This window comes from Protopterus annectens, chromosome 11.part0 (assembly GCF_019279795.1).
Source record: "Protopterus annectens isolate FY-2018-M chromosome 11.part0, PAN1.0, whole genome shotgun sequence".
In the NCBI taxonomy this organism is placed as follows: domain Eukaryota; kingdom Metazoa; phylum Chordata; order Ceratodontiformes; family Protopteridae; genus Protopterus; species Protopterus annectens.
Genome location: NC_056745.1, coordinates 39,639,690 through 39,653,361, shown reverse-complemented (window position 1 = coordinate 39,653,361; position 13,672 = coordinate 39,639,690). Strand labels below are relative to the sequence as shown.

The following is a 13,672-nucleotide window of genomic DNA, read 5'->3' as shown; positions in this document are numbered from 1 at the left end:
GAGGCTGAGACTGAACAGGGTATTTATATAAACACACACACACAGACATACACACACACACACACACACACACACACACACACACACACACACACGCATACACACACACATTATGGATCTACCTCAATAGGGTGTCACACCACAAGGAAATCCAACTGTAAAAAGTCACCATCTGAAACTCATACACTAAACTATGCATGCACAAGTAAAATCCTCAGCATATGCAACCAACAAAAAGCAAAATAATATGATTTTTCTGCAGGGGGCAGTCCCTGTGATGAGTGAAGGGACATGTCCTACTCACCTCTCCAGTAGGCATGGACAAGGTGTGAGGAGTGAAGGAGCATGGCTTACACACGTCTTCAGTAGGCATGGCTAAGGTGTAAGGAGTGAAGGAGCACAGCGTTTTCACCTCTCCGGTAGGCATTGACAAGGTGTGAGAAGTGAAGGAGCATGGCCTACTCACCTCTCCAGTAGGCATGGACAAGGTGTGAGGAGTGAAGGAGCATGACCTACTCACCTCTCCATTAGGCATGGACAAGGTGTGTGGAGTGAAGAATCACAGCCTAGTCACCTCTCTATTAGGTGTGGACAAGGTGTGAGGAGTGAAGGGGCATGACTTAATCACCTCTCCAGTAGGCATGGAAAAGATGTGTGGAGTGAAGGAGCATGGCTTACTCACCTCTCCAGTAGGCATGGACAAGCTGTAAGGACTGAAGGAGCACAGCCTATTCACCTCTCCAGTAGGCATTGACAAGGTGTGAGGAGTGAAGATGCATGGCCTATTTACCTCTCCAGTTGGCATGGAGTTTGCATGCACTTGGAAGTATATAGGATGATTCAGTCTCCCTAATGGAGAGCAGAGATACCACTGCTCATGCTGTGGCGGTAGGGGCAGGACTGTTTGAAGGGATTGTCTCTTGCAGATGTGAGGGGCTATCATCTGCCATCAGACTATTGTACATCCCCTCTCTGGTGCCTCACCAAGTGCATGCATCATTGGAGCCAGAAGGAAAAAAATGGAAAAAAACTCAAACCACCCTGATGCCTGCCCGGATGATAATCCCTGAAGCCACCCTGATGACTGCCTGGATGATAATCCCTGAAGCCACCCTGATGACTGCCTGGATGATACTCCCTGAAGCCACCCTGATGCCTGCCTGGATGATAATCCCTGAAGCCACCCTAATGACTGCCTGGATGATACTCCTTGAAGCCACCCTGATGATTGCCTGGATGATACTCCCTGAAGCCACCCTGATGACTGCCTGGATGATACTCCCTGAAGCCACCCTGATGACTGCCTGGATGATACTCCCTGAAGCCACCCTGATGACTGCCTGTATGATACTCCCTGGTTATCTCACTTGCTGGAGGAAATGAATGGGCTGATCAACTGGGAAAAAGTCTGAAGGTTAGCAGGCAGTGGGGCAAAAAGCTCTGAAGAGAGAGAAATGTGCCCACATTGTTAACTTATTCTGACAACTGATGGCACCGCTAGGTCAAACACTGACATGTGTGTATAATACTAAAAATTCAACTTTCTTTGTCAATACTGCAATCAAAGAGGCAAATTATCCTAATATTAGGAAACCTAGAAATACTAAAATAGATTTACAGTGTAAACACAAAGACTGCATGCATTCAAAACCAATCACACAACCACAAAGACATCTAGGATACTGTATATACCCATTGCAATGATGTCCTGTATGACAATACCAATTTATGTAAAAGCTTGGGAAGTTTGTCAAGAAAATACAATATGTAAATAAAGTCCCATGCTATGCCAGTGATATATGCCTCAAGCAAAGTACTGCTACTTTAATTTAAAGCTGAAGAAGAATTACATAAGTCGGTGAGAGTAAATGTTATTAAAAAGTGATTAGCTCTAAGATGATGGGTGAATATTATGGCCACTGCAGCACAGAAGCTACTGACGTAGAACACATCAGTTTTATATGGGTCAAGAGTCATTGTAGTTCTACAAGACAGGTATGCTCAGAGAGAAAATGAGCTACTAGCAACAGTGTACATACGGAAGAAATCCCATGGATATGTCTATGGTAAAGAGGACCAGATGGAATCAGACCATAATCCTTTGCACAGCATATTTAGGAAGTAGCTGCATGCTGTATTAATTGCAGTGGACATTACCTAATACACAAAAGTATGACCTGAAAGTGATGTAAGGACTAGGCAAGGAACTACTCCCCTCCTCCCACACACATAAGGTTTATATATTATTGAAGGACAAGACCTAAACATTGATAAAACAGTAAAGGATCTTGTTTTCTTTGTAGATAGTAACCTTTCATTTTATACTAAAATAGCTACTGCTGTCTACAGTGTATACATAATTGCTCACCTGATCATCTGTGGGGTTGAGAGCCACAGGACAGAGGTAAATGTTCATTTTATACAGCTCTTAAAAGACCAGTTACAAAATACTGTATCCTGTTCTATAGCCAATTCCCACACCATCTGGGCAATTGAAGCAGACACACAAAATCCTCACAGGCAGAATCAAAAAGCTTGTGTTATGACCAAAGACTACAGCATCTCTCTCTCTCTCTCACCCCCACTGTCCCCCATTTCTATAACTTATCACTTCCCTAGCACTGAAGTAGGACAAATATATAGAAAACACTAAAAGACTCTTTTCTACATTTTATGTTTTATTTTGCTGACAAGATTAGTCCCTCTAGACTAGTAACATCTTTTTGGGAGACATCTGTGGTGGCATTTATATAACTAGAGGAAATGTAACCAAATCACCAAGAAATGTCCCCTAAACTTTTCAATAAGTGCTACTCAATCTTTTTCATCTACCTGAGCTATGACCAGCTCAAGTAAATGGGACTTTGGTTTAACACCTCATCTGAAGGATGATACACTCAGGAGTGCAGCATCATATAATGCAACACAACAGTGTCAGCAATTTGAAAATTAATCCAAGCACCTGGCAGGGGAATACAACCCACAGCCTTCTGGTCTTCCAGCTCCACAAGGTGAGTGTGCTGCATTTTGAGACACTAACATTGCTGCTAAGACATCAAAAATCCTTTGATTTGAATACCCCCAATTGACGTTAATACAAGACAGCAATACATCATTATAAAATTACAATAACATCAATATAAAATTACAATAACATCAATATAAAATTACATCAATATAAAATTACAATAACATCAATATAAAATTACAATGACCTGTATGATTAACTGTTTCAACTTCATAACTCGATTCCCATGCTTACAGAATAAACTCTCCTTTTTAATTAAGCACAGCCTATCAAGTCATACTTTCAAGAAAGAATTAGAGGAATTCATCAACATTCACTAATTTCAGCATGGGTTCTCAGGCAACAAGCTCCTCAGCAACTAACAAGCCTTGAACTTGTTCACCCAATGTATGAATCAGAGCCAGATCCAGCACTAGGTGACCAAGGCAGTTGCCTAGGGCCTGCTGGCTGAGAGGGAGCCCACTTGCCGAGAGACTGTCACATTTACTTTTTTTAATTACAAAAAGAAAAAAACACTTACATGTTTTTAAGGGCATTCTTGCTTCTATATGTATCTATATATATCCTCCTGTTCTTCCATTCTGTGTGTAGAATTTAAATCCGTGACGACATTCCATTTCCTGCCTGTGCTGCTTCCACAGAATGTAGACACATTCCTGTTACTGGACAGATTGGGATTGTATTCTTCTACAGGCAAGTAAGGTGTGTGTGTGTGTGTGTGTGTGTGTGTGTGTGTGTGTGTGTGTGTGTGTGTGTGTTGGTAAGTAAAATGCCCCATTTAGGAATAACAGGTGGTTAGTTAATTTGCTCAGGTTCAAACCCTGTACCTTAGTTAAAGTCAGCAAGCCTGAATTCTCTACTCCAAGTACCAAGCTGTTAAAAAAAAACAATGAGTTTCAAGGAATTGAGTTTTTATGTGCATTTTCAAGGAGTTGAGTATCAAGTGCTTTTTCCAAGGAATTGAGTGTCAATTGCAATTTCTGAGCAATTGTGAGCTTCAAGGGAAGAGGAGTTTACAGCTGCGTATGCTAAGTCTGTTTACAATATGCAGCTGTTTTGCTCAGTACATGGTATCACTATTGTGCTAAAGGATTTAAAAGCATTATTAATAGCACATTAGGTAGCATACTTGATTTTGATGCAGAAGCCTGTGGGTTCTATTCCCACAACATGTAGATGGATTGCTGATTCTGCATTGTACTTTAAGGGGGGCGGTGCTGTAGTCCTGATTATGTCATCCTTTGGATGAGTAACTATGAACCTGTTGTCAGTTTTCATCCATTCCCTATTGCAATATTACCAGCTTATCATTTTTTTTTTAATTTAACATGGGCAATTTATTCTTCAAGGGCAGCAGGCACTGGTTAGTAGATGAAACACTGAAATATAAACGTGTTTGCTAGCAGCAACCTCTTCATTAGTTACAGATCTCTAATGTGGAATTATTCACATGACTTTTACTTCTGCAGAGATTGTACATATTGACTGATATTGCTGGATATTAATGATTGAAGTTTGGGTAGACTTTTATGGTTGAAATGTTCTGAATTGGACAGTTTTGTCATTATTGGTTCATACATTTTGTTTCATTGCTTACTGGAAAAGTGTTCAAAACTACAAATTTAAAACATGCCCTAACAAGTGGTGTTGTAGTATACAAAGGGTATAATTTAACACAATGAGAAAAGTGAATCAAATAACACATGCATGTCTGCATGGTCCTAAAAATGTGTGCAAGCGACCTATGATTTGAAAACAGCCCAAAGGTAAACTTTATCCACAACTGGCCAGATGCATTTTCTTTGAATGGGGGTTTCAATGCTGTTTCATAAATGTGAGTTTCAAGGACATAGAAGTTTTAATGCTAAGCCTGTTTTTTTGTGAGACTGTATTGCTTTGTATAGCAATTGTGTATCACTGCGCTATTAAATTTAAAAGAAAAGTTTTAAATTAAATCCAAATAATCATTGTAGAAGTAAAGCAGAAAACATTAAGCGCACCGAGAGGTTTGAACAGTGTTTATGGTAACTTGGGAGAAATAGCCAAGTAATGGGACACTGAAATGGCTGTGGGGGTGGGGGACTGTGTATGGCAGGCCATGTATAGGGGGTCCAATCCATTATCCTACCTAGAGCCCTATTTCACCATGATCTGGCTCTGGTATAAACTTATGAATTGTTAGAAAAATAACTTTTTGCGTGTGTGTGTGTGTGTGTGTGTGTGTGTGTGTGTGTGTGTGTGTGTGTGTGTAGGTAATATTGCAGTTACCAATCACAGAGGAAAAAGGAAAAAATAAATAAAATAATAACAGTAGTACTAATACATACTTATTAGAAATGCAATTACTGAAAGATAATGACCAGATTGAAAATCATCGATAAAGAAATTCAACCTTATTTTTCATTCAAGGAATAAATAAGTTATGCCCAGGACTTAATCTTAAAGATAACAAAATAATAATTTCCAATCGGCTGAGAAAACAAATGCTGGTGAGGATTCATGAATCATAGCTGGCCACAGTCGGGTGCAGAAAGAGAGCAAAAGATATAATGATATAATTTGCACTATATTCCATAACAACAATTCTTGGAAAGAAATGCCATCATAACCTGTTTCAGGTCATCCATGGTGTTAGGCAAGTACAGATTTATTCCATTTCACATAAACTATGTATCATATATACATGGGCTTATATTGCAGGCTCTCTAATATAACCACATCAAGAAACACAATATGTACCAGTGTGATTAATGCATTAAAGTCTACATTCTTGAGACAGGAGATGCCTAATGCTGCCATATCTGACAGTTTCTATAATTTAAAACTAAGAATTTCATAAAGTTGTGGCACGTGTGGGCATTCAGACATGCAATTTCAAATCCAGATTATCTCCAAACCAGTGTATAAGTGAAAATAACTATGAAAACAATGAAAAATCTCATGAGAAAGAGGTGTAGCAAATTGTCTGAGGACTTCCATCTTTGAATTGCAGAAAATAGGAATAGTTTGTTCGAAGGATTCAGTCTCTCACAAGCTCAACTGATATTAGGTAGACTGTTAAAGAGTGTGCTACATACATTATTTATGTTAGCAATGTCTGAAAGCCGGTATAAAGTAAAAGAAATGATGGAAGGAATGAACAGAGACAGAAATACTCCTGGGACAGTAACTTCAGAAGACTGCAAGTTTTACAAACTGTAAATAAAATAAGAGAACAAAAAATGTAGGAATATCCACAACCTCTGATGTTAGTAATGCAACTGGAAGAAGATCCCATGCAGTCTGTGGGGAATATGGTAAGTGGTATGGATTGATCACAGACATTTGTAGAAGAAAATTAAATCAAAGATAAAGTTACCACTCCTGTCCAAAGAAAAAAGAAGCTTTGAGAGCTGTAACGGTGAGGATTTGTAGACAGACACTCCAGAAGTCATTTCACCCAATAAAGTAGTAGTTTTTCAAGAACTACCCCAAAAGAAAAGTCCAACACTTTGTGCAAATAGTCCTGGTAACTTTTTCATATATGGAAGAACACTGAAGAAACCAAACAGATACAGGGTCTATTCCACAGCTGCTTTATATTTTGAACATGTAAAAAAAGTTCCACTTTAATGCAAATAGCCCATGCCATGCCTAGTATCAGAGTTAATGCTAAATTTATATAATCAATATAAAACAATGCATGCTGCCTAATACATTTTACAATCGGACATTAATTAATTTATTCCATTATGACCTGCTTAATCCAGCTCAGGGTCATGAGGGAGATGGAGACTAACGTGGCACTCCCTACCTGAAAGCCAAAGGAACTAATCCTGAATGGAGCAATGATTCATTGCAAGGCACAAGCATTCACAGCTACACAACATATCCTCCTATAGGCATTTGAAGGAATGCCAGTTCACATATGGCATGTCTTTGTAATGTGGGAAGAAAGCAAATCAACCAGCAAAACCCACACAGGGATTAGAAGGGCATGCAGTCTCCACAAAGAATACAGCCTACAAATACAACTTCAGAATACAACTGAAAACTGAACTGGAGAATTAAATATTCTGAAACAGCAATTGTAACAACCATGGCCCTGTGCAAATTTGTAGCCTTTAAAAAGTGGTGATGCTGTATACATACTGACCTAGCTAGAGTGATTTGCATGTCATGCAGTACATAGCTCTTCTAAAGAAGTCAGTTATAATACAGACCTCATAAAAGTTAGATGGCATCTACTGGATCTGTGTGTTATTTTTTAAACCCTGATATAAAAATTATCCTGGTTACAGGCAACTGTAAAAACTCAGTGTCTAATAATGAGCTTTACAAAACTCTAACAACCTTTTTACTGTGAGAAGACTGACACGTCTGTTTTAATTCATTACAGCCAAGTGCACCTCCAGGCATTTCTGCAGTTACCTCCTACAGCACCTTTAGGTGTCAAATATTGCTTGTTCATATTTGCATTCATAATTCCAAAACCATATTACATACAAGGTATCAGAATATTTTATCTTGAAGCATACATGAGCAAACACAACTGTATTGATATTTGACCTCTGTCAATGAGTATTTGTTAGAACTGTAAGGTGATAACCTCATTTTTGAAGGCTCAAGCCACATCCACTGGGAGTTAAAGGTACAATCTCAAAAGAGCTGTACTGGAGGGAATGTGTTAAAAAGCTTACATGAAGCTGGACAGTCCGTAGTACCAAGAAGGGGTGTTAGTTAGGCACCTACTTCCTCCATAGTACTAATAAAGGTTTAGGAATATACACTTCCTCATAATTGGTGCGATTATTGTGCTACAGTAAAACATGAATATCCAATGAATGATTAATGATCCCCCAACAAAATATTTTATGTCTCTCCTTGAAAACAATACAGCAGAGAAAATTTCAAAATTTGTATTTGTACATCACAAGAACAGTAGACACCAGTCAACAAACATTTTCTCATTTTAGTATTCATGATAGATTACATACACTGAATTCTAGACCTTCACTCTTAGCTTTTAAAATCCATTGACCCCAAAAAAGAAATAACTAATAAAAAGTTATTACATTAACATGCATCCATTTACTGTCAATAAAAAAATGGACATTGGTTTCACAAGTACTGTTGATTGTGGCAACTAACATGGCATTTTGCTTTTTTGATTAAAGACCACTTTCTTTGAAAGGTGTTGTAGACAGCAGGAAGAAATAAGTAACGAACTGCTAATGATGACACTAACAACATACAGCTTGCTTCATGCGATTTAAAAAAGTCACTGCTTTCACAGGTAGCACTGATTGCATGGAAACAACATATAGCATTTTGTTATTAATAAAAGAAATTATATTCCTTTTAAACATACTATTGATAATAGGAAGTAGCATATATCAAATTGCAACATATGACAGGTTTTTATCATGGCTTAATGGAAAGCAATCATGCTAGTTCCTATGACAGGTTAATTACTGTAGCATAATAGAAATCAGTTGAGTTAATACCTGCAACTGTTGTGTGATTTCAGCATCAAAGAGAGTCTGCAATGCTTATTGGCAGTGGCAAATCTTTTTAGAAAAAAGTTTAAGTTGCTTGTCAGCTATTCTTACTGAACAAACATTTGACTGTGTGTGTGTGTGTGTGTGTGTGTGTGTGTGTGTGTGTGTGTGTGTGTGTGTGTGTGTGTGTGTGTGTGTGTGTGTGTGTGTGTGTGTGCAGCCAGCATAAAAATAGTTGGTGAGGGTACATTGGAACCTTCCAAGAAAGAATCAGTAACCATTTATTCTCTGAAAGTCACCACTCTGCATTTAAATTCATTATATATTGGCCACATGCAGATGCTCTAAAACTTGAGCAATAATGTTATGAAAACTACTAAGAAGAATATATATATATATATATATATATATATATATATATATATATATATATATTTATATGCATCTACTTCTGAATGTTGACCATTCAGAATGCCGACTTTCATATGGCCGGCACCATATGATCGACATTCCAAAAGACCGACATCCTGAAATAGCACCATTTACCTATCTGTAAACACAGAAAAACTGTGTTATGCAGGGGAGCAAGTGCTCCCCACACCCCCTGCTATTTAAATATTCTCACTCTGAGATCACACTACAGTGCAGGAAAGGGGAATCTCCCAGTCCTGGACTGTAGCGGGATATCCGGTATCATTTGTCGGCCTTTCAAACGTTCTCTCATTTGGTGTCGGCCATATGAGTTTTGAACATTTGAAAGTTCGAACAAATGAAGGGCTCCTATACACACACACACACACACACACACACACACACATATATATATATATATATATATATATATATATACTTGTAGTATATATGTAGGCAACTGAAAAAGGAAGTATTGTTTTTATAAACATTTCTGTACTTCTAGTGTATGTCTTATGTGACATTTACTTTTGGGCTGCATGTAGAATTATTTTAACAATGAATGAATAAATGCAGCTGTTTTTCAACCTCATATCACCTGTTCAGCTTGAGAAACTGGCAATGTTAAGACTACAAGGACTTTGCAAATGTCCAAATGATCCAGCACACACCTGCATGCAGTAATCTCAGTACAGACTGACTGTCTTACTGTGGGTTATAGTTTATGCACAACACACTCACTAAGAAGATGGGAATCAATGTAGTATCTTGAAATTCTCAATCAGTGGTTGATTAAATATATTTCAATGCCTTCATTCAAATTATAAGCATCCATTTTTTAGCATATCTTACTTTACCTATTATTTAAGCAGCATGTTCTGGAAAGACGTGTTCTGTGAAACTAAATGTCTCTACAATCAATATATTTCTTAAATAAATGGCTGAGCACAAACAGGTAACATTTTGGAAATGAGCTCATAAACTGAAGCAATTTTGTTTTGAATATGTTTCTTACCTGTCTGACAATTATGACCTGTAAAGCCTTGTGGGCATACACATACATTTGGAGAAATGCAGGTACCTCCATTTTTACATCCCTCTTCACAAAAAGCTAAAGAAGTAAAAAGACAAATAAATAAATGTATGTTAATGTGTTGGTTATGCTTAAATAAAACATTAAATATGTTAAATACTTAGTAGCAGCTGGAAAAATCCATCACTTCTTGCTGAATATTCATTTCAATATAGAATTTTAAGGACTGCTCATGACAGAAAAACTACACTGCACCAATACATTTTGTATAAGTATTACTGGGATATTTTCTTATTGTCGTCTACTTAGGAACTGGGAAATGTACAAAAAGGTAATGTTTCAGTGAAAGGGTTACTGCAGCACACTTTCAACTGAAAGGAAGCTAATTGAGCAATCTCAGACTCATGACTTCACATATCGAGCTCTGTATTTAATTCTTTCGGCTTCTGCACAAGTTTGCCAAGACTAGCATTTAATTGCAACTCAGATGCTGAATATGGCTCCCTAGGTTCCATTTGAAAGCATGTCATGGATGTCCCTTGTTACTTAAATAAAATATGAGCACTCTTGGTAAAGTTATTTTTATCCAAGGAGCATGCCAGGGAATGTTCTTCTCATGATATAAATATTGCAAACTGCATTTACTCTGGGAAATTTCCTTTGCTGACTGCATCAGAAATTGCCTGAAAATCATAGCCATTGTGGATAGTTGAAACATTTAGTTAAGATGGATGTGTTTTTTTCTTTTGTATTTATCTATAGTTGTACAGATTTATATTTCTCTATGGTACATCATTAACTAAAAGTTAACTCAGTAGCAATAATTAATTAAATTACTACATATACAGCTTTCAGCTTCTGAATACCTAAAGGTACTTAAGGCATGAAGCTGTTTTCTTCCTATAAAAGATTTATTCCACATTTATTGAATTAAAGGACTGCATTTAAAACCTTTGTAAACATCATATGCATGTTAATTGCAAGACAAGGGGTATTGTCATGAGTCTCCCACAGACAATACAGTTACTTGCTATTCCATATATCTGTCATCTGAAAACTACAGTGAATGCCCAGAGCTTAACGTATTGTGGCACTTCCAGTAGCGGTGATAAACATGGCACTGAGAAGTAATCTGATCTTGTTCTATCATCTTCATTTTTGTCACCTGCCTTTACAGTTTCACTATTAACATCAGCTACTTCCATATCTGAAAAGATGCATGCAGTGCTCTCCACAACTTGATTGTAAAACTGATACTATTAAAGATAAACACCAAATATAGAAAAAGATGAGTATAAGTTAGTTAAATAACTACTTAAATCCGTCATAAAAATTAAGGTCAGGGCACAAGTCAGTAGATGGTGACAAATTGGCTAAAGAGTTTGAAATGGATTTCTATTATTACTACATACTGTCTGCTAAGATCCTGTCATCATTTTCATAAAGGGTTTGAGAAAAGGCATAGTGCTGGAAACACCTAGGTTACAATAGTGGCCTAGGTAACTGACAGAATGTCAGGGGAGGGAAGGGAGCACTTATCCCAAGGTGGGTGAGTGGTGCATTGACATTCTATGTAATAATCCCTGCTGGAGGTGGTATACGGGTGGGTTGGGGGTGCAATGGGGATGTGCAGCATGTTTCCCCACCTCTGCATTAGCTAAGCTAGGCACACCTCCCTTTCCTGTCTAGTGCAACATCTCCAGCCTCCAGCAGGGATTATTACATAGAATGCCAGTGCACCACCCACCCCCCTGCACCCCTTAGTATGACATCCTCAGCCTCCAGCAGGGGTTATTACAGAGAATGCCTATGCACCACCCACCCCTATACACACCTAGTGTAACATGTCCAGCCTCCAGCAGGGACTATTACAGGGAATGCCAATGTAGCACCAGCCTTATATCCCCTAGTGTAACATCCCCAGCCTCCAACAGGGAGTACTACAGGGAATGCCAATGTACCACCCATCCCTACACCCATTAGTGTAACATCCCCAGCCTCCAACAGGGAGTATTACAAGGAATGCCAATGTACTGCCCACCTCTATACCCCCTAGTGTAACATCCCCAGCCTCCAGCAGGGAGTATTACAAGGAATGCCAATGCACCACTCACCCCTATACCCCCTAGTGTAACGTCCCCAGCCTCCAGCTGGGACTATTACAAAGAATGCCAATGTACCAGACACCCCTATAACACCTAGTGTAACATCTCCAGCCTCCACCAGGGACTATTACAGAGAATGCCAATGTACCACCCACTCCTATAACATCTAGTGTAACATCTCCAGCCTCCAACAGGAAGTATTACAGAGAATGCCAATGCACTATCCACCCCTATACACCCCTAGTGTAATATTCCCAGACTCCAGCAGGGAGAATTACAGAGAATGCCAATGCACTACCCCCCCTCCCCTATACAGCCCTAGTGTAATATTCTCCGACTCCAGCAGGCAGTATTACAGAGAAAGCCAATGCACTAACCACCCCTAGTGTAATATTCCCAGATTCCAGCAGGGAGTATTACAGAAAATATGGTGCAGTGGTGCAGCGGTAGCGTTGTCACCTCACAGCAAGAGGTTCTCCAGTTCGATTCTTGGCTGAGGTGCCCTCTGTGTGGAGTCAGCATATCCTCCCTGTGCTTGTGTGGATTTTCTTTGGGTGTTCTGATTTCCTCCCACGTTACAAAGACATGCATCTGGAGCAGTTCTCCCCATGCCTCTGCTGAAAATTGGCTTTGTTCCAATCCTGACTTTCCCGGTAAACAAATGTTAAATAAATAAATAAATAAATAAATAAAAGAATGCCAATGTACCACCCACCCCTATACCCCGTAGTGTAACATCCCCATCCTCCAGCAAGGAGTATTACAGGGAATGCCAATGCATCACCCACTCCCACACCCTCTAGTGTGATATCCCCAGCCTCCAGCAGAGAGTATTACAGGGAATGCCAATGTACCCCCATACCTCCTCGTGTAACATCCCTAGCCTCCAACAGAGACTATTACAGAGAATGCCAATGTACCACCCACCTCTATACCCCCTAGCTTAACAACCCCATCATCTAGCAAGAAATATTACAGGGAATGCTAATGTACCACCACCCCTATACCCCCAAGTGTTGCATTCTCAGACTCCAGGAGGCACTATCACAGAGAATGCCAATGTATCACCCACCTCTGTACCCCCTAGTGTAACAACCCCAGCATCCTACAGGGAGTGTTGCAGAGAATGCCAATGTACCACTCAACCCTGTACCCCCTTGTGTAACATAGACAGCATCATGCTGGGAGTATCCACCCCCCCAGTTGTAGAAGGAAGTAGCAGTCCACAAAAATTACAAAAACTGATAGACCAAAGAAGAGCCATTAAGATGATAGGGTGGGCTATTGAGGATAAGAAAGAAATGATGTATTGTTACGATTATGAAAAAAGCCCAGAATTTCCAGAGAGAAGTTATACAAAAAGATTAAGAGATAAAATAGAGGAAAGAAAAATACTTCCACAAGAAAAACTGTCTGAAGCTTCAAATAAAAATTGGTGGTCATTAATACAACAGATTTTTAAAAAACAGTATCTTCTTCTTTCGGGTTTTCCCGGTTAAGGATCGCCGCAGTGGATCACCTGTCCGCTCATGATTGGCAGTGGAGTTTTATGGTGTCGAGTTGCCATCTACAGAAGGCACACACATGCACATACTCACACCTAGGGCCAATTTAG

At 39.1% G+C, this 13,672-nt stretch overlaps 1 protein-coding gene across 1 annotated transcript in view; it reads right to left on the bottom strand.

The window, feature by feature from the left end:
* The window catches only part of NELL2 (neural EGFL like 2), a gene marked incomplete in the record, with an annotated part of 1,888,857 nt that overhangs the window by 460,254 nt on the left and 1,414,931 nt on the right, over positions 1-13,672 (bottom strand). The window contains 1 exon segment of the mRNA XM_044087166.1: positions 9,935-10,030. Within this exon segment, the coding sequence (XP_043943101.1) occupies positions 9,935-10,030 (96 nt within the window).